Here is a 21674-nt window from a genome sequence, read left to right as displayed (position 1 = left end):
GGTGCACACTTGTTATCTCAGCATTTGGGAGGCTGAGACAGGAAGATTGCTGTTCACAGACAACCTCAACTACTTGGTGAGGCCCTTTGCAATTCAGTTAAGACCCTGTTTCAAAATAAAGAAAAAATTGGACTTGGGGTGTAGCTTGGAGGTAGAATGTCCCTGGGTTCAATCCCCGGTACTGCAAAAAAAAAAAAAAAAAAAAAACATAGTAATAATAACAATGCCCAAGCCAGGTATGATAGCACACCCTTATAATCCCAGTATTTGAGAGGCTAAGACAAGAGGATCACAGGTGCAAGACCAGCCTAAGCAACTTAGTAAGACCCTGGTTTAAAACAAAAATAAAATCAGACTTGAGGGTGTATCTCAAGAGGTAGAATGTCCCTGGATTCAATTCCCAATACTACACACACACACACACACACACACACACACACACACACACACGGCCCATTTCATATAAATTCCATATATAAAATTTTGCACACAAAAAATAAAACAGATCAAAATTAAAACGCACGAACCTTGCTGGGCATGGTGGCACAGGCTTGTAAAACCAGCATTCGGGAGGCTGAGACAGGAGGATCACGAACAGCTACTTAGCAAGGTCCTTCGCAACTCAGTGAGACCCTGTTTCAAAAAATAAAAGAGCCAAAACATAGGCACAGATAAACACTTTCTCAACAAGACCCCAAAGGCACAACAAACTAAAAGGCGAATCAATACGTGGGATTGCATGAAACTGAAGAGCTTCTGTACAGCAAAGGAAACTGTCAAGAACCTCAACCGAGAGCCAACAGAATGGGAGAAGATTTTTGCCACCTACCCTCTGATAGAGGACTAATATCTAGAATGTATTATACAGAGAACTCAAGAAACTCAACACTAAGAAGACAAATAATCCAACCAAAAAATGGGCAACCGAACTAGACACTTCACAAAATAAGAAATTCTAATGGCCAATAAATGCATGAAAAATGCTCAACATCATTGGCAATCAGAGAGATGTAAATCAAAACTACCCTGAGATTTAACCCAACTCCAACTAGAATGGCAATCATTCAAAACACAAACAACAAATGCTGGCAAAGGTGCGGAGAAGTGGGAACTCTAAAACATTGTTGGTGGGATTGCAAATTAGTGCAACCACTTTGGAAAACAGTATGGAGGATTCTCAGAAGAATGAGAACAAATTTACCCTTCGATCCAGCAATAACACCTCTGGGTATCTACCCAAAAGAAAGAAAACCAAACTACCAAACTAATGCATTTGTATCTCTGTTCATAGCTACAGAATTCACCACAGCCAAACTATGGAACCAGCCAAGATGCCCATCAACAGATGAATGGATTACAAAATTGTGGGTTATGTACACAATGGACTTTTACTCAGCCATTAAAAAAAAACACAATGACATCATTTTCAGGGAAATGGATGGAACTGGGGGAGATTATGGTAAGCAAGATTAGTCAGTCACAAAAAAATAAGAAATTGGATGCTTTCTCTAATATGTGAAAGCTAAGGAGAAATGGGTCATAGGAGGAATGCTAGATGAAAAAGGAAATCCTACAGAACAAACAAGACAACCTATAAATGAGGGGATGGGAGGGGGAAGAAGGAAAATCTCTAAAGTACACAATGTACTTAAAACATATCGAAGTCAACCACTAAGCCAAGCATGGGAAGGAGGGATGGCGAGGGAATGGGAATAGGGTGGGAATTGGGTAGGGGCCAAATGGGTGATGTGTACATGTATGTCCACACAAGTTTACCCCAATATGATGTAGGAATACAATGCACCAATAAAAAATTAAAATATTAAAAATTAAAAAATAAAAAGACTTTAAAAAAGGACCGGGGGTGTACCTCGGAGGTAGAATGCCCCTGAGTTCCATCCCTACTACCACAAAAAAAAACACAAACTTTGACATTGCGACTGCACTTCCAAACATCTTGAATCTACATACAGACTATTCTAAAAATACTTTTAATGTTTATAATGGTAAAAAAAAAAAAAGAGAGAGAGAAAATAAGTCCAATAAAAGGTTTCCTAAAATCACAAACTGCTTCCTGGAAGAGAAACAGGAGAAAACAGACAGTGGGGCTCACACCTAGTTGCTACGTAACAGAGGCTCCTACAGTAGAGTCCAGTTACGTCAAATATTACGCAATAAAAATCACCACGGCCCACTTTCTTTCCATCCTATCCCACTTCCGTTCTGCTCTTCGTGAACTGACCAGGACCGCCGAGCAAGCCAGCAGCTTTGCCCTACTTACACAGTTCACAGTAAAAGCTGACTGAGTCACGGCCCAATTTCCCTGATTTCAAGACTCATTTTTTTCAACATCACAACATCTCTGATACTGCACTACAACCAATATTTTCTGATACTGCACTACAACCAATATTTTTTATAAAGCACTGTGTCAGTTTACTTGCAGTTTTGTTTTCCTTAGTGACACAAGAAACTATGGTGCATCTTACAGTCGATGGCATCTTATAGTTGATGAATTATTGTTCTCTAAAAGCGCAATATCAAGATGTTAAATAGGCATGAGACAGCACAATTTCAAGACACTAAATAGGCATAAGACTTCGAGAGCAGAAGCACCAATGTAAATCTGAACCAAAGCAATTTTCTAAAATGAGAGAAGGTTCACTTTAAGAATCTCACAGGCTATAAAGATCATGTCCAGATAGTTACAATTCAATAAACTACTTCAAACTATTTGATAGAAATGAAGGTATTCCCTATCAAGTCACAGTGCGCTCAGCAAGCACACATTTTACTCATGACAGCTAGTAATCAGTATTTGAGCTGCTTAAAGAGAGTAATAGGAAGGAAATTTCTCTGCCTTCCAAGAACGGCTTATCTCAGAGGACAGCCAGGTCCCGGTGTGTGAGATAGGACTCTTCTCCATGTCTCCTCCGCGACTCCTGTGTAGAAGCCCCGTGCTTGTCCTCCTCTTCTGAGCAGTCCACTAAGAGCAGCCCTCATCAGTGGACCGGAGCCTCTCTGAGCTCCTCCGAGGGTGCACTCTGCCTCTCAGCTCTGGTGCCAGGGCTCAACACAGGGACTGCACTTCAGATCCGCAGGGAATCGGCCAAGTAACAAGGCCTCGGGGATCCCTCTGTCCTGCGCCTGACTGGGACTGGGGACTCAAAGCCAGTCCAACTCCTGGTCCTGTGCTTTGGACCTTGGCCACCAGGGGCACAGTAAGGAACCAATTTTGACTATTTTGGAGATCTGCTTTATGTCTGTTGCTGACTTCTTTTAGTTTCAGGGCCTGGTCTTTTGTTAATCTCTACAACCAAATTAATGGGTTACAGGGATCTTGTCCTTGCTGGGTGAAAAATCAAAAAAAGCATCTGCTTTGTAGCTTTTGTTACTTGTCTATTTTGAGCTCAAGTCAATTAAGAATTTCCTGTCAACCAAGAATGGACCTCTGAATTGGTGAATTGTATACTTGTGCTTATGCTTGAGTATGCTGCCTTTCTATGTCCATGCTTGCACACCTATAACTCAGGCCTTTACCTTTCACCGCATGAGTGCCTACATCCTTATCGCCAGATGGCTACGCCAAATTACATTATAGAATCTCTTAATGTAGCTCTATTCTGACTGACTTACAGGTAAATATGTACTTCCATAAACTAAATATTCCTAAAATCTCCAGAAATTAAGGAAACTAAAGCTTTAATACAACGAAGAGGGGGGAGAATTATGGAAATTAACTCAAACAGTTTAATAGTTCAAGTTCACACAATTTAGGTAAATCTTTGATGGAATGAGACTATATTGTTAGTTTAATAAAAACAGCTCATTTTCCCTGACTTTTCACTAAGTATAATACATACATAGATTTTTATTCTACTTATATCCTTCCTAAACCTATAGGTTTGCTGATTGAATAAGCTAATATTACATCTGCTTAATGTTTAAGATTACAAAAAATGTGAATTCTCTTATCTACATTGAATTATTTTGACAAACTTTATTTCAATAATAATTATACTGGCTAGATCTTTAGATAAATTAAAACTTTTTAATTGATATTAAACTGTTAACGAATATCCACAAGATACTAAACCATTCCTAAGACAATACTAAAGCATTGTTAAATACAATTAAGTTTATATACTTTTCTTATTTTTATATGCTATGAAGAGGCTATATGTGTTTAAGTTTATTAATAAATGCATTCATTTTGAATATAGAAAGCTATATGAAGTTCATGGAAAAGAAATTTTATTCTCATAATTAAAGCTGTTTTTTTAAATAAGATTTTCAAAAAGATTTTTATTATCAAATATACTGTTATAAAACTAAAATGTGGTTTCTCTGTTACAATGTCAAAAGTTTCTTAGATTGTTAGCTCTTATAAAAAGGTTGTAAAAGTTACTCTACTTTCTGTGATATCTACCCAAATAGCGAAAAATTCTGTGTTTTATTATGATAACCTATGGCTTATGCTGACTTACTATATCCTTGATTGCTTAAGAAAAAAAAAAAGTGGCTTATTAGGAGCTTCATTACTTCCCTGTGCTGACTTTTAGTTTCTCCTTTCACTTTGGTTAAAAATATAGCCAACTACTGTTTCTGGATCACCCATGATCCTATCTTAAAAGTATTCAAGCCTGGCCCACTCTTGTAATCCCCGCCCTTGGGAGGCAGAGACAGGATGATCGCGCAGGTTCGAAGCCAGTCAGTCAGGCTGGCTTAAGAGACCCTGTTTCCAAAAATATATATATACATAGAAGGGTTTCTAGGAACCCCAGTACCACCAAAAAAAGTATTCAAATCTCCTAACAATGCTGGTATTGTGCCTTCCCCAAATCAAATCATAAATGTTATCTTTTGTACCTAAAACTGTCTTTGAGATTTCCCAGCAGGTTCCTGGGAAATCACAAAGATTTGTTCTTTCACCTTTAAAAAAATAAAAAAGAAGAAATGCTAAAAATAGTTCAGATTATTCAGTACGTTACTACTGATGAGTTACCAAATCAGCCACAATGCTTATCCTCTCGGAGATTGAATCTGTATGGGTAAAATGTTGTATTTCAGACACTGTTTGCTGTAGAGTTCCCAGAGAATTCTCAGTTCGGTCACTGGCCACGACAAGTTTCCATTTATCAGTATCTCAGTGCTGCTGTGCTGGACATCAGACAACACACAGCACACTCAATTTGGACTACTTTTTCTTTTAATGTTCACCTGGTCTCAACTTTTTTCATTCGAATTTAGCATCCTCTGCGCCAGGAGCCTTGCCTTGCCTTGCCTTGCCTTCCCTTGCCTTGCCTTCCCTTGCCTTGCCTTCCCTTCCCTTGCCTTCCCTTCCCTTGCCTTGCCTTGCCTTGCCTTGCCTTGCCTTGCCTTGCCTTCCCTTGCCTTCCCTTCCCTTCCCTTGCCTTCCCTTGCCTTCCCTTGCCTTCCCTTCCCTTCCCTTCCCTTCCCTTGCCTTGCCTTGCCTTGCCTTGCCTTGCCTTGCCTTGCCTTGCCTTGCCTTGCCTTGCCTTGCCTTCCCTTGCCTTCCCTTGCCTTCCCTTCCCTGCTCTTTGTGATGGAGTCTCACTAAGTGGCCCGGGCTGAGCCCCACCTTGCTGTCTCCACCTCAGCCTCCTGCGTAGCTAGAATCACAGGCAGGCCCCACTGTGCCAGGCCAGTAGCTTTCAAACAGACATTCCCATCACTTACCTACAGATTTTGCTTAAATATACACAGGTATTCCTGACACATTTCAGATTTATTGAAGCCCTTTACTTGGTACTTTTGATATATTCCTGTGATGTGTGAAGCAAGATAAAAGTCCAAAAAAATTTGGACAGAATGTTTCTAAGTATAATGTTTTATAATGTCACAGGAATATACATTCTTAGCAGTTGCCTTATTCTTGTAAGGAATCCTCATTGGTCTTTTGAAAATTATCATTAATAAATACAGTCTTAAGCCCCGTTGAGGTTTCTGTCATCTACAGACAGGTTGCTTTACTCAATCAGCTAGCTCCTGGCCAGACTGCTTGTCTTCAACAAATGAGGGCTGTCCCGGGGCTTGTGGTAAAGGACTATGCCAGGTACTTTTGGGTACAAATTTCTGAGGGCATGTTTAAACAGCTCTGAGGAGATACCCATGGACTGAGTCAGGATTCCTAGGACTCCGGTCAAGAAAATGGATGCATGAGACTGCTAACTGAAGATCAAGTGGAACAAGAATTCCACAGGCCTGAATCAACTGCTGAAGGATGGCTGTGGGTTTTACTTTTGGATACAGCAAGAATCTCTTTTTCTCTTAAGCTATCTGCTACAGGTTCGATACAGTGCATGTGTCAGGCACTGGGTCTCCAGGAAGGCAATATGCACTCTCTCCTTCACCCAACAAGTATCAGTGGAGAACCTACTCACTGTTACACACTGTGCCAGGAACTAGGACACAGAAGTAGAGCAAAACAACAGTCACTGCTATCAAGGAGTTCCATGTTCACTGATGGCAACAGAAAATAAGCAAATATGAGTATAAATATATTCCTGCAAACGGTGGCACACACTACAGCAGAAAACTATAGGGAACTCTAGGGACATAAACAGAAGGGCCTGTAATCTAGGGGGCTATGTCAAGGTTGACCCCTAAGTGAGCAATCTTGAGAAGACTGAAGCAAACTACTGCACCCCCGAGTGCCCATGTGTCTCCTCTCTATCTCCTCTCCCCCCACCACCCCTCCACACACACATCAGGAAAAAATGAGTTCCATTTTTTTCCCTTCCAACTGCTCAATTTGAAAACCTTTAAATTCAGGTGAGTGCTTTAGAGAAAGCTGAATACGTCACCTAAGGCACTCACATATTCCAACCCTAATTTTACTGTAAAATCAATCCAAAGCTTTAAACTGAACTTATAGTTCTTATATTTTAAGGATATGCAACCAAGGGAACAGCCTGAGAGACAAGGTAAGATGCATTCTTATTGCCTTTGGACACCAGCCTGGGTCTCACTAAGTTGCTGAGGTTGGCCTTGAACCTGTGATCCTCCTGTCTCAGCCTTCCAAATATTGGTATTATAGGCATATATCACCATACCTAGCATACATTAAGATGAAAAAAAATTTGTAATAATGCTGTTTTCTTTTCTTTTTTTTTTTTTTGTGGTACTGAGGATGGAACTCAGGGGCCTTCTACCTCTAGGCTATAGCCCCAGCCCTATTCTATTTTTTATTTGGAAACACGGTCTAGCTAAGTTGCTAAGAGCCTCACTAAGTTGCTGAGACTGCCTGCGAACCTGCGATCCTCCTGTCTCAGCCTCCTAAGTACTGGGAAATAATGCTGTTTTCAAGGAAGAAGTATTTGGATTCTTCTTCAAAGTTCCCTTTAATCATGTAGTGGACAGACACTGTCCTTGTTCTGAACATCTCAAAAAACAGGTACAAAGTACACTAGCATCCTTTTCATTTTCAGCAGAGCCATGGTTTTCTAACTGAGGCCACAATCCATTTCTAAGTAATAAAATCAATTTAGTAGATTGTGATGAATACTTTTTAACAGAACCAAATGAGGATTACCAGAGTGCATCATATATTACAAGGTCAAATATATCATAGGCCAGGTGTGGTGGCCCACATTTGTAATCCCAGTACTTGGGAGGCTGAGACAGGTGAATCGCAGGTTCTCAGCAAGCCTCAGCAACTTAGTGAGGCCATGAGCAACTTAGTGAGACCCTGTTCCAAAATAAAGAATAAAAATTAGGGCTGGGGGTGCATCTCAAAGGTAGAATGCTCTTGAGTTCAATCCCCAGTACCACCCAAAATGAAATGTTTTAATATTTATTTCTGCTACAAAAATACCATCTCAAAATATATTTCTTACTGTAGGTCACAATCACAAGTTTTAAAATCACTACCACGGACAAAAACTCCAATTTTACTGTCTGCTAGATCTAAGGACAGCACAGAGAAGAATCAGAACTCATCTGAAAAGGTTTGACCACCACTCCTATTTATGCTGTGAACTAAAGCTGCATGAAGGAAAAAAAGTTGTGTATAATGATTTTGAAGGAGATTTCATATATTTTTCCCTAGTATTCTTTTGGAAGTTTTTTGTTTGTTTGTTTGTTTTTTGTTTTTTACAGTACTGAGGTCAGAACCCAGGAGCATTCTACTTTGAGCTACACTCCCAGCCCTATTTTTAATTTTTTATTTTTAAACAGGGTCTCACTAAGTTGTAAAGGGCCCCACTAAGTAGCTGAGGCTATGAGATCCTCCTGTCTCAGCCTCCCAAATGCTGGGATTACAAGGGTGTGCAACCATGCCCAACTTTCTAGCATTCTTTTCTAAAAACAGATCTTTCCTCTCTGTTGATCTTATAAAGTCTAATTGATCTAGGAAATACAGCATTCCACAGTGACCAAGGAACTGCTCCAGTGGGCTTGAGCAGAGGCCGGGCTACCACTCAGGTAGCTGAAGATGGCTGTGGCTTTGGGGCTACTCAGGGGAGCAGGGGAGTCCCCAGCATCCCACCCCCAAAGATAGCAGCAGCCTCTGGAGCAGGTTTTCCCCCAGACAGGAAGCACAGATCATCTCCAAGTTGCCTCCCAGCTCTAAATGTGTAACTCAGCTGGAGGAAATGACCTTGTGGGGTCTACCACCCCCAGACCTGCATTTGTAAATGTTTAATTCTTTGAATAAAAGCCAAACACTTATACGTTTGACAAACTAATTCCCAAACTTTTATGAGAAAACCAAGTTTAACTATACATGCATTTTATGTTCCTATATAAACTTTGTATTACAAATAAAAACAATGTATCGATTTTTCTTTCAAAATTTCCCCCACCAAAAGTAAAAAGATTGACAGATTCAACTATTCTGACCTGCAGAATCGTATCAGTTTCAGTTTTTAGTTAACAAAGAAGACTTAAAATTATAAATGTACCAGCTAAGATTAGAAGCCCTATATTTTAAAAAACATGTAACATGTTCAATATATATATATATATATATATATATATATATATATTTTGGTGGTGGTACTGGGGGTGGAACCCAGAGGCTTTCTACCTCCGGGCTATACTCCCAGACCTTTTTTATATTTAATTTGGAAACAGGGTCTCACTAAGTTGCTGAGAGCCTCACTAAGTAGCTGAGGCTGGCCTCGAACCCGTGCGATCCTCCGGTCTCAGCCTCCCAAGCGCAGGGATTACAAGCGTGCGCCACCACGCCTGGCCATTATAAAATTTTTTAGGAAAATTTGGTATGTAACCCTTCAGCTTTTTTCTATATACATAGATACTTTTTTAGGTGGGGTCACAGTATTTGATTTTAAGAGGCTAAATCAAATTAATAATTTAACAGAAGATGTATTCGTTCATATGTCAAATCAAGAGAAAGCGTGAGAGTGAACCTAGCATAAGAGGGAACTAACTGGCCCGATCTTTCAGTCCCTGCTTCTCTCTGGGAGTTAATGCTGCTGAGACCAAGTTCTCCATGGACTGGCCACAGCTCTGGGAAGCTAGCTCTAGACTCACCAGTCACAGAACACATTTCAGTCACCAAAATGAGCATTTCCCTGGCTCCGATTTGAAAAGTCCTAGGAAAGAACCCTAATGTTCTGGCTTGTGTCAAATGTTCATTCCTACAGCCAGGAGTCCATAAGAGTAGCTCCAATTTGTACCAGGCAGCTAAAATCCAGAAAGGGATGCTTCCAAATGGAGGACAGGGAAGAAAGGTGGTAGGCAAGACAGAGCTGGTGGAGAACCCTGTAGGAGCTGAGCAGCCACCTCAAATCTGGACTAACACCTTCTGTGAATACTGTTATAATTTGCTTCCTGCACTGAACACAGTGGGGGTATATTATACAGTTGATGTACTTGGGAATCTTTTTAAAAATACTCAAGTTCCACAAAAGACTTGTAATATGAGTATTTTCCCATGTCACTAAGTATTCTTTAAAACTGTATTTTAATTGCTGCCTAAAATTATAATTTTGTGTGTGTGGTACTGGGGATGGAACCCAGGGGCTTTCTAACTCCGAGCTACACTTCCAGACCTATTTTATATTTTTATTTGGAAACAGGGTCTAAGTTGCTGAGAGCCTAAGTTAAGCTGAGGCTGGCTTCGAACCCGTGCAGTCCTCCTGTCTCAGCCTCCCAAGTACTGGGATTACAAGTGTGCACCACCACGCCCAGCTCAAAATTTTAATTTTTTTAACCTAATTTTATGACTTAAACCCAGAAAAACCACATACTGTCATGATCCTCTTTGAATATTTTGTTGAATATTTTAACACAATATTCAAAGAGAATTTTATGAAAGTACCAACCAGTGACATCTTTGCCCTACCCTTTCCAGAAACTATGCCAAAAGATTCTTCACAGGAAGTGGGAGAAATTATGGGGACATAAGAAACAGTAAGGTGATCCTCTGTGACATACATTAGTAAAAATCTACCCTACATTTGAGTGTTTTCTTAAATATTTTTGAGAGAGGATACAATATAACTGAAATTAAAGCAAAAAAAAAAAGCAAGGTCTGTCATACTTTAATCAAAGTGGGGCTTAATTAGATTAAGCACAAAGATACTAAAAACCAAATGGGGGTGGGGGAACAGCCCACGTGGAGCCTAAAATAAGTGAAAAGTGAGCACCCAGCACGGTAAGTCTCCCTGTCTGCCTTTCAGACTAGAAGTAGGCGGGGTGTGCCTGGCAGGGATGCAGCCAGCCTCCCTGGTCTCTTAGTATCAGTCACTAAGACCACTCATTCCCCTTGCTAATGCCATGCTTACCAACCAATCTCATTACACTTCAGCTTTTCAAGCACAAGCAAACACAATGGCAGTGCACAAAGTCCAGTTTGTGTCTGAAAAGCCGAGGCCCAGCAGCTGGGCCTCAGCTGGCAAGGCGATACTGGCCTATAAAGACCTGGAACTGTCAGCCCATCTCTTTTTTTCTGGTATCTCTCCCCACTCCCCCCTGCCCTCTCGCTCTTTCTCTGAACTGTCAGCCAATTTCCTTTTCTGATATCTCTTCCTTTTTCTCATTCATTCATATTCTCTCTTTTCTTTTTCCTCTTTTTGTGATATTCTAGAGATTGAACCCAGAGAGGTAGTCTGAGCTATACTCCCCACCCTTTTTTTTTTTTTTTGGAAACGGTGTCTTGCTAAATTTCTAAGGGTCTCTAAATTGCTGAGGCTGACCTCAAATCTTTGATCCTCCTGTCTCAGCTTCCCGGATTACAGGCGTGTGAGCCACCACACCCAACTCCATTTCCTCTTTAAGAAAATTATTTCCAATAGCCTACTGGTGGGTGACATTAAGAGTCTTTAAACAGAATGCATACATCTGCTCAAATGAGAAGACAGACAAGAGAATACTAAAAGATAATCATTAAGGAATGAGGAATTATTAAGTAACAGGAAGTTATTAAGGCAAACACAAGTAGTTAAGACCTTCATAACCTCATATTTCAGTAGCACCCAGAACAAGATCAGCAAGACAGCAGGAGAATAGACAGGAAGTAGGTCCAGCAATTTCTAACAATATGACAATTAAGGGAACCAGAGTGGAGTCAATCATTAGTTTAAAGAAATAGATTCACTGACATGTACTTATAAGGTAGGTGAGAACAATGATGAGGGCATAATTAACATAAATATTTTAAATGAAAGGTTACAGTAGACAGGGGCATTATATCAGACTTAATAGCCAATTTATCCTGTTTTCTTAAGTGCACAGACCCAAGAAATCACAAAGGTAAATTGTTCCAAATTAACTCTATACCTCTCCTAGTTATTTCAGGATCCTCCTAAAACTGACTCAGAAGCTTGAAACAGAAATCTTAAGGAATGTTTACTTCAGAGTTTAGTCACTCAGAACAACTACCATCCTTACTACGGGTTCTTAACCAAAACTAAGGACGAGACATATCCGCAAATGACAATAAGCCGTAAAACTACAAGAGCGCGCTCACCTCTCAACGTGTTTTGTGTTCTTCATCCACTGCCCAACTAGAGTCCGGAGGAAAGCACGCACGGCGCAGATGTCAACGGCTGGCTGGCAGCTGCCACAGTGGCGTGCTTGCAGTGCAGCTTGGGAGGCCAACATGTACAGGCCTGAATGCTGCTAAAGCCCTGTGCACTAGTACAACCTTGCTCATCAATGTAGACATAAGTACATGAACAAGGCTGGCAGTTTTATTCTGGTCTGTCGCAAACCAGTTAACCTGGTGGCGCACGTAGTTGCATTACTGATCGCCAGTGTGTCAAAAGATGGCATTTACAACATTGTGAATGTGCACAATGAGCTTCCTTTAAATGGCTAAAAGCATGCGAAAAATTCAAATAAACAACGGGAGAATCCCTGCAACATCGTCTACCCACGATCTACAGTAAGTCTGCCCGAGGTCGGCTCTGTGCATGGAAGAGGTGGTAGCAGCAATGAGGGCATAAAAAGGGCAAAATGACAGCTGTCAAGTACTCAGCTTCACAGATTTGCTTTTGTAAAATTAACTGCAATGTTGCTAAGAAAAATATTTCTAAGATCTTCTTGTTCTGTACACCGCTGTTCACTTGGAAGTTGGATGCAGCCCATTATCCTGACCTATTTTTATTATAACAAAGAGAGAAAGAAGCCTGGCTGGAAAACCAAGGCCTCTTTATCCCTGGGAAAGCAATCATCTTTGTAGTACGTGCTCATTTCTTTGCCCTTTTCACTTTTACCTAAGAATATTCAAGTTCGTTTCTCCCAGAGGATGGTTGTGCAGAATTATAACTTCTGATGTGTGGGTAGGGAAATCATAGCTCTTCATCATGGTTAATACCTGGACTATGCAATCAGACCTCCCTCCGTTACCAGCTGTCCGACTTGGGACAAGATATTTAACCTTTGGGCTTGTTTCCTCCTGTGTAAAAGAGATAATAAGAGGACTACCTCATAAGGCTGTAACAAAGACTAAAGGAGTTAGGGGACGTGATTTAATAAGCATTTTAAGCTTTTGATAAATGTTCACAATAATTTTTTAAAGAAAGTTTAAAGGGGTCAAAACTGCTCAAAAACGGAATGATTAACAAATTTTCTCAAGCTTCTAAAGTATGTTAGATGAATTCAAAAGGAATTCTCCTTACACCTTACTATTACTCGGTGAAGCTGTTTCTTAAAAGTTCTCAGAAGTATCTTAGAAATACGGAAAGTAAAGCAAGGTCTTTCCTCACAGCTTATAAAAATTAAACATCGCTGGGTCCGGGGCTGCTGGGCATCCCTCCCGCCGACCTGCGACTTGCACCTGGCGGGAATTCGTTTGGGTCCAGTCGGTAAAGACAAAAAAAAAAGTGACTTATCTGCTCAATTCTAACTATAGCTCCAGACTTAAATGCTCTTTAAGCAAAAAAAGAAAGAAAGAAAGAAAGAAAGAAAGAAAGAAAGAAAGAAAGAAAGAAAGAAAGAAAGAAAGAAAGACACTCACTGCCTTATTCCTAGAACTGTAAAGCAAAACCGTAAGATGGGAGGAGCTGTGGAGTATTTTCATTACAGGGGACAGGGGGCAGCAGTTTGCAAGCTGACTGTGGGATGCAAAGGACAGAGTAGGAGAGGACATTGGAACACACAAATAGAGAAGAGGCAAAGAACTGGTTATGTTACGTTTACTTCCCAATTAAAAGAAATACAGACCCGAAAATAATTAAGCATCTCTATGAACGAGAATGCCACAATGCTTTGGGAACCAAGTTCCGTTTTGGCGCTTCCTTTTGTAGCAAAGTTTACACAAATCAGTTAACTTGACTTGCACGTGTGAGCAACAATGTGCACAGCGCTACTCCTGAGCGCAGGACAGGCCTCAGGAAGCGAGAGCGACCAGCCCGTCTGCACGGCTGCGCGCATTTCCCCCAGGAGAGTCGGCGGGCATCCTCGCGGCGGGGAGGGCGCGGGAGGGGAGAGCGGAGGGCGCGGGCCCGTGCACACCCGCTGCCCGGCCGCCTCCATCCCCACCGAGCGGAGGGAGGGACCCCCGGGCGGGCTCGGGCGGCCTCCGCGGGGCTGCGCCGGGCGCCGCGGTGCAGGGTCCGGGCCCGCGCCGGGATGCTCGCCGCGCCCCGGCGGGATCGGCCCACGCCCCCTCGCCCGCCCGCCCGCCGCGTCCGCACCGCCCCGGGGCCCTCCGCCGCGGGCCGGCCGGGCCGCCGCGCTCACCTCGCCGCCAGGCAGCGCCCGGGCTCGGGCTCGGGTTCCGGCGGCGGCGGCTCCTCCATGGCGGCGGCAGGCGTGACGGAGCAGGCGGGAGGGGGGACGAGCTCGGCCGCGGCTTCTCTCATCCGTGCACGCAGCCCCGCATGGCCGCCGCGGGCCGTTGGCTGCAGCCTGAGCGGGGACTGGAGCCCCGAAGTGCGGGAGTGAGTGACTCGGCTCCGCCTCCGCCTCTAGCCCGCCGCGGGAGCCGTGCGCGCCGCGGCCATCTTGGGAACGGCGCCGGCCGAGCGCCGGCTACGGCGGGCGGCGAGGGACACGCCTCCGCGCGCGGCGGCCGGGGGCGGGGCCGGGGGCGGGGCCGGGGCGGGGCTCCGGCTCCCGCAGCCCGTCAGGTGTCAGGCTGCGCGGCAGAGTCGACCCGGCGGCGGGCTGGGCTCCTCTCTTGGTCCTGACGGTCCCCAGGGCGCCGGAGGATCCCGGGACACCAGGGAGAGGCAGGTCTGCGCGGCTAGGCGTCGGCCAGGACTAGCTAAGTGCTTCAGAACCTGAGCCAGTCGGTCGCCGCCGCCAAAGGTCGGACCGTCCTGGATCCCATCTTTCAGAAATAGGAATGATGTCACTGAGTCGCCCAGAGCTCCGAGCGTGAAAGCGCGTTCCCTCGCCGGCCTCTTAAAGCTCAGACTTTTGAGGCTTGAAACAAACTCGCCGGAAACCAAACCACTGAAGACCCTCGGGTCACCAGGCAGAAGAGAACACTGCTCTCACCCCACCCCACCCCAGTAGCACAAGGTTAGGTATGGATGCTCCAGAAAGTTGGAATGGTTGTTTAGAAACTGGAGGGGGGAGTAAAGAAACAAAAGAAAGAGGACATTCTAAAGATTACTTTGGACTTATTAAAAATCTATTGAAACCCCATTTTCATTTAGTCTTAAAGACCATGTAGGACTTAACAGCTTTTAGTTGCAAACATTTACAAAGATTTCCCGAGTGAAATCTAGAGTCAGTTGAATAAATAGCCTCACTTAAAATGATGTCTGTTTCTATTCATTTCAATGTGCTGATTTTAAAAAGAAAAAACCGGTTGAGCTTTGATATGTAAAACACACGTTTGGGACAAATGGTTGGTGAGAAAAGTAACCAAGACAGAAAAATTTTAGTGCAAATAGATTTTTGGGGGGGAGGGTGGTACTGGGGTTCCTGGAAACCTTTCTGCCTCCAGGCTACATCAAACCTATTTTCATATATATATATATATATATATATATATATATATTTTTTTTTTTTTTTTAAATCTGGGAACAGGGTCTCTTAAGCCAGCGCGGCTGGCTTCGAACCTGTGTGATCCTATTGTCTCCGCCTCCCAAGCACAGCACGCCCAGTGCAAATAGATTTTAAAGGCCAGTTCTGAAGGTCGCTGTTTCACACAAAGGTTTCAAAATTTCTTTGTAGTCAAAGAATTGCTTTATTTTATTTTCTTTATTACAAAAATGTTTATATATGTGTATATATAAGACATGATAGACCTGAATTTTTGATTTGGTTTTTATTTCATTTATTCCACAATTTGCCTTCAGGGATGTAGCAGTGATCAAAACAAACCCAGCCATTTCATCGTAGAACTAATAGCCTGAGAAAGGAAGAAAACAAACAGGATACCAAGAGAATAAACCGATTTTATCTTAATAGAAACTATATAATTTTTTTTCTGCGGGTCTGGGGATGAAACCCAGGGGCATTTGACCTTTGAGCTACACCCCCTGACCTATATTTTATTCTTTTTATTTTGAAACAGGGTCTCACTGAGTTGCAGAGGGCCTCAGTAAGTAGCTAAAGCTGTCCACGAGCTGCGATCCTCCGGTCTCAGCCTCCCAAATGCTGGGATTACAAGCGTGTGCCACCACGCCCGGCTATATATAAATTTTTAAATCACTGGTTTATTTCCCGGATATGTGAACAGCACAGCAAAGTATCCCCATGCTTTCTGTAATTCGAGTTCTCTACTAATTTCTTTTGTAACTCACTGAGCCAGAATCCTTCTTAGAAGGCTTATTAGAGATGTCAACTCTTGAATAATAAAATAAAAACTCCCACTCCTCCAAAAAGCTCTGTGCTATGTATTCTTTGATGTTTGTTTTCCCGTTAACTGTAACTACCAACTTTAAGATGGCTGAGGTACACACACCTGTGCCCAGATGACAAAATACTGGACACATACAGACGACCAGCCTTAGAGAGATGGTATGACTTTTTTCCCCAGTTTCCACTTGAGGGTACTGTCTATTTTAGCAGGATTCAAACAAATTTACACTTAACTAACCATACCCTGCAGCGCACGGGGAGGCCTAGGTTAACGGCTACTGAATATTCAAAGGCACTGGGGCAGCACTGTTTTCTGCACACTGGGCCCAGGTATCCTGTTTTTTGCCTGATCTTCTTTCTACTCGAATGAATGCTATTTGCTCCAGGATAAGACAGAGGCTATTCTTCATTCTGTGGTCTGCCTAGGGTCCAGATATGTTTGTGCCTAGCACCGTGTCTGACATAGAGTAGGGCCTCCGCAAATATTGTTAGGAAGGAGTTAAGGACATGCCATCTCAAAATATGACAAATTGGGATATTGATTATTTCAATCTGAAATCACATTAGGAACTGTAACTTCAGAAAGAGCCATTTGGCCTTATATTTCCTATATGCAGCAAAACAGAAAGATCCTTTGGGGAGGGATGCCCTTCACAAAACGGTGCTGGTAATTGGGGCTGCCATTGGACCTAGATAAACAAACGCATAAGTAACCTTTATTTTCCACTAGCTCCTACATACCCCTCCCCACTTTATCTCTTAATAACCTCCCTAGAGCTTACCACGCTAGTCTAGATGGACATTCATCCTGTCTTACCTTCACAAATTGATTATTCTTTGTCTAAGAAATATAAAAGCATCATGTTTTAGTCATTTTTAGATGTCAGTCTTTTGTTTTTGCTTTTTTTTTTTTTTTTTTTGGTGGTACTGGAGGTGGAACCCAGAGGCTTTCTAACCTCTGGGCTATACTCCCAGACATATATATATATAATTTTATTTGGAAACAGGGTTTCACTAAGTTGCTGAAAGCCTCACTAAGTAGCTGAGGCTGGCTTCGAGCCCATGCGACCCTCCTGTCTCAGCCTCCCAAGCGCAGGGATTACAAGCGTGCGCCACCACACCCGGCTGATGTCAGTTTTTTGTGAAGATGCCCATGTTCATGTATAATTTAAAAAATCTTTTATGCTTCTCTCCTGTTAGTCAACTCTTGTATTAATTGGACCCCTCTGTCTGGCTAAAGAGTCCACATAATGTGGTGGCGCACGCTTGTAATCCCAGCACTTGGGAGGCTGAGACAGGAGGATCGCAGGTTCTCGGCCAGCCTCAGCTACTTAGTGAGGCCCTCTGCCACTTAGTGAGACCCTGTTTCAAAATAAAGAATAAAAAATCAGGCTAGGGGTGTAGCTTGGAGGTAGAATTTCCCTGGATTTAACCCCCAGCATCGAGAGGGAGGGAAGGAGGGACGGAGGGAGGAAGGGAGAGAGAGAGAGAGAGAGAGAGAGAGAGAGAGAGAGAGAGAGAGAGAGAGAGAGAGAAAGAATGAGAGTCCACATAAGAAGGAAGGAAGATCCCAGCATTCGGGAAGCAGAGACTGGAGGATCATGGTTCAGGTCCTTCGCGACTTGTGACACTGTTTGAAAAAAACATAAAGGACTAAAAAATAGGGCTGGGGGTGTAGCTCAGAGGTAGAATGCCCCTGGGTTCCACCCCCAGTACGAACAAGAAGGAGGAGGAGGAGGAGGAGGAGGAGGAGGAGGAGGAGGAGGAGGAGGAGGAGGAGGAGGAGGAAGAGGGGAAGGGGAGGGGGAGGAGCCGTAGCAGCAGCAGCTCACTCCCTTCCTTACAGTCACATTCAGGAGCTGCTCTTATAAGTAGGTTTCCATTTAAATTTATATTAGTGTTGAGCATATGGCTGGTCTCCTTGTGCTTTTAGTTATGTTCTTTAAAGCAATGAAAACAAAATCTTTAGAGACTTGCCTCTCCCCATGTCCTCAAGACTGAATTCACATAGCCCTTGCTGAACTTATTTATAATGAGTTACAAAGCAGCGGGGCACACTGGGACATGCCCGTAATCACAGCAAGTCTGGAAGCCGAGGCAGGAGGGTCTCTCAAGACCAGTCCTGACAACTGAGATCCTGTCTCAAAACAAAAATAAAAGGACTGAGCCAGATATATTGTCATATGGGAGGTCGAGACAAGACATTACAGGTTCAAGGCCAGCCTCAGCAACTTAAACTAGTTCACATGTATGTATGCACACTCATGCCCACACATGCATGTGCAAAGGGCATTACTGTAGCATCCTAGCATCTCATCAAGGATAATATATTATCAGACAGTTACTTTTACAGGTTTTGTCACATTAGTTCAAAGAGAATTTTTGTGCCATGTATGCAATAAGTAGGGTTCTGTACTTGCGTGGTGGCGCATGCTTGTAATCCCAGCATTTGGGAGGCTGAGAGGGGAGGATTGCTGTTCAAGGACAGCCTCAGCTACTTAGTGAGGTCCTCTGCAACTTAGTGAGACTTAAAGAATCAAAAATAGGGCTGGGAGCCGGGGCGTGGTGGCACACGTTTGTAATCCCCAAGGCTGAGACAGGAGGATTGCACAGGTTCGAAGCCAGCCTCAACTACTTAGTGAGGCTCTCAGCAACTTAGTGAGACCCTGTTTCCCCAAATAAATTTAAAAATAGGTCTGGGAGTATAGCCCGGAGGTAGAAAGCCTCTGGGTTCCACCCCCAGTACCACAAAAAAAAAAAAAAAAAAAAAAAATTAGCGCTGGGGACATGGCTCAGAGGTCGAATGCCCCTGGGTTCCATCCCTGGTACCGCAAAAAAATTAAAAATAAAATAAAAATTTAAAAATTCAAGTCTGTGGTTTTTAACATTGTCATCAGCATGGGGCTTCAAATAAGATGCTCCCTTACCCACAGTATTTGTTAGCTCTTCCTCGCAGATGCCTGTGAGCATTCAAGGACTTGGCCCGCCTGCCCTTCTCTGGTCCCGGTGGCTCCTCTCCAGCTCTCCCAGCTCTGCAGAAGCACAAAGATGACAGAGAGTCCAGCCGGCCAGTGCCCAGAAGGACTGAGTCATCCTCAGTCCAGCCCAGCACTAAGGGAGGCAGGCCCTGTGAAGACAGCAGTAAAAAGAACTTGGGCTGCCACAAGTAGTACAAGGACGGCTATTTCTCCCTAGTAGAAAAACACAAATATTTTTGCATATGAACAAGATAGTAGCTGCACCTTTTAAGTACGTCTTAAGATGAAGTCTCATCCTTCTTGTCTGAGTAGTGGGCATTTATGTAAGACCTCTGCTTTCTTTTTTTTTTTTTTTTTCTTATCCTTTTTGTTACTTCTCCACCAGGACACAAATCACTTCTTTATTTCAGACATTCTCCTCTGTACAAAGCATAAATGGAGTCCCTCGGGACTCCAAATTATTAACAAAGGATTAAAAGTCATGTGCTTAAAAAAATAGCCAGGTGCAGTGGTGCACGCTCGCAATCTCAGTACTCGGGAGGCTGAGACTGGAGGATCGCGGGTTTGCGACCAGCCTCAGCAACTCTGTGAGGCCCTCTGTAACTTAGTTTGACCCTGTTTCAAAGAAATCAAATCAGGGCTGGGCGTGGTGGCGCACGCTTGTAATCCCCGTGCTTGGCAGGCAGAGGCAGGAGGATCGTGCAGGTTCGAAGCCAGCTGTGCTGGCTTAAGAGACCCTGTTTTCAAATAAAAATATAAAAAATGGGTCTGGGAGTGTAGCCTGGAGGCAGAAGGGTTTCCAGGAACCCCAGTACCACACACACACACACACACACACAAAAATCAAATCAAATCAAATAGGGCTGGGGATGTAGCTCAGAGATGGAATGCCCCTGGGCTCCATCCCAGGACCATAAATCATCAAACAAACAAAGGGCTGAGGGTGTGGCTCAGAGATAGAATGTTCCTGGGTTCAATCTACAGAGGTAGAATGTTCTGGATTCCACTCCCTCCCCCCCCCCAAAAAAAAAAACAAGCTGGGATCCTGAAGGGGCCGCACTTCCTGTGAGCCAAGGCTTTGATCTAATCCTTCTTATTTCATTTCTCTTTCACTCATCCAGGTCCACAGTTTAGAGAACTGTGTAAGGGCAAGTTGCACTCCCTGCACGCCCTTCAGATCCCTTCACATCCACAGTACACACTGCGGGACTTGGAAGCAGACACAGAGAGGAACGGAGATGACTGAAGAGCCAGGAGCTCTGTCCCTGTGTCTGCCCTTCGAAGCCACTTCTCTTCCCAGATGCTCCTTGAGGCCCTCTGGGAAGCCCCCTGAGCTCCACCACTGCCTGCCCTAACCTGGCAGCCAGGTGCGTACCCCCAGTGTCCCCAGAGCACCTCGGGAACCCTTACTTCCCACTGCTATCTGCTTGTATATTCTCGACTGTGTTTCCCTCCGTGCCATCTTCTGCAGAGTAGGCATGACTTCTCGCTTATCATTTTACCTTCAGCCTTTGGAAAAACTCCCCGTGCCTGGTACATATTCAGCAGGCTGTACGAATCTCTAGAGGGATGGGTGGGTGGATGGATAGATAGATAGAAGGATGGATGGATGGATGGATGGATGGATGGATGGATGGTGGGTTTAATTAGGGAGACAAGCCCAAGATGGAACTTACTATAGTACAAGTAGACTCAAAGAAGCCTCATGAGGTAGATTTTTTTAAGTGCAACAGGTATTCCAAAGAGTCAGAGACATACGCAAATGAACGCAAGCTAGGAAGAAGAACCATATTTAGAAGGAGACAGTCACTGAGTGGGGTGGTGCGTGACTGTACTTTTAGTTCTTGGGAGGCTGAGACGGGGGGCTGTAGGTTTGAGGCCAGACTCAGCAACAGAGTCAGACTCTCACCAACATAGTGAGAGCTGTCTCAAAATAAAAAATAAAAAGGGCTGGAGGTGGAGCTCAGAGGTAGAATGCCCCTGGGTTCCATCCTCAGTGCTGCAAAGAAAAAAACATCCACAAAGGGTAAAAGCAATGCTAACTCTATTAAGCTCATAGTAACAGACATCCCAATGAATAGAACTAATCTGGATTTTTTTTTTTTTTTTTTTTTTTGCAGTACCGGGGATGGAACCCAGGGGTATCCTACCTCCGAGCTATACCCCCAGCCCTCTTTTTTATTCTTTATTTTTTATTTTTTTTAACAATTTTTTATTGAACATAAGTAGTATACATTTATACTATATTTGGTGCCCTCTCCTCCCCGCCCCCTTTCCCCCCCACCAATGGTTGTCCAGGTTAACCATGTCTTATTCATAATTTTACTCATGTTCAGGTGTAGACCCTCATTAATCCAGATTGGCCTTTCTCCTCTCCTATCTTTCCATTAAAACTTAGCTAGTATTTCCCCTCTAATATATGGGGTCCTACTGGTATCCTTTGTGTTT

The 21674-nt window shown here is 43.5% G+C and overlaps 1 protein-coding gene across 6 annotated transcripts in view; it reads right to left on the bottom strand.

Annotated features, from left to right (window-relative positions):
* The window catches only part of MAP3K4 (mitogen-activated protein kinase kinase kinase 4), a gene marked incomplete at both ends in the record, with an annotated part of 117138 nt that extends 102844 nt beyond the window's left edge, over positions 1 to 14294 (bottom strand). For all 6 annotated transcript variants that reach the window (XM_080700804.1, XM_080700805.1, XM_080700806.1 and 3 more), the window contains one exon: positions 14173 to 14294. In XM_080700804.1, coding sequence (XP_080556930.1) covers positions 14173 to 14294 — 122 coding nt within the window. The remainder of the gene's footprint in view (positions 1 to 14172) is intronic.
* Between the last annotated feature and the right edge of the window lie 7380 nt (positions 14295 to 21674).

The sequence above is a fragment of the Muscardinus avellanarius genome, assembly GCF_963383645.1.
Source record: "Muscardinus avellanarius genome assembly, chromosome: 8".
Lineage (NCBI taxonomy): Eukaryota > Metazoa > Chordata > Mammalia > Rodentia > Gliridae > Muscardinus > Muscardinus avellanarius.
This window is presented reverse-complemented; position numbering and strand designations above follow the sequence as displayed.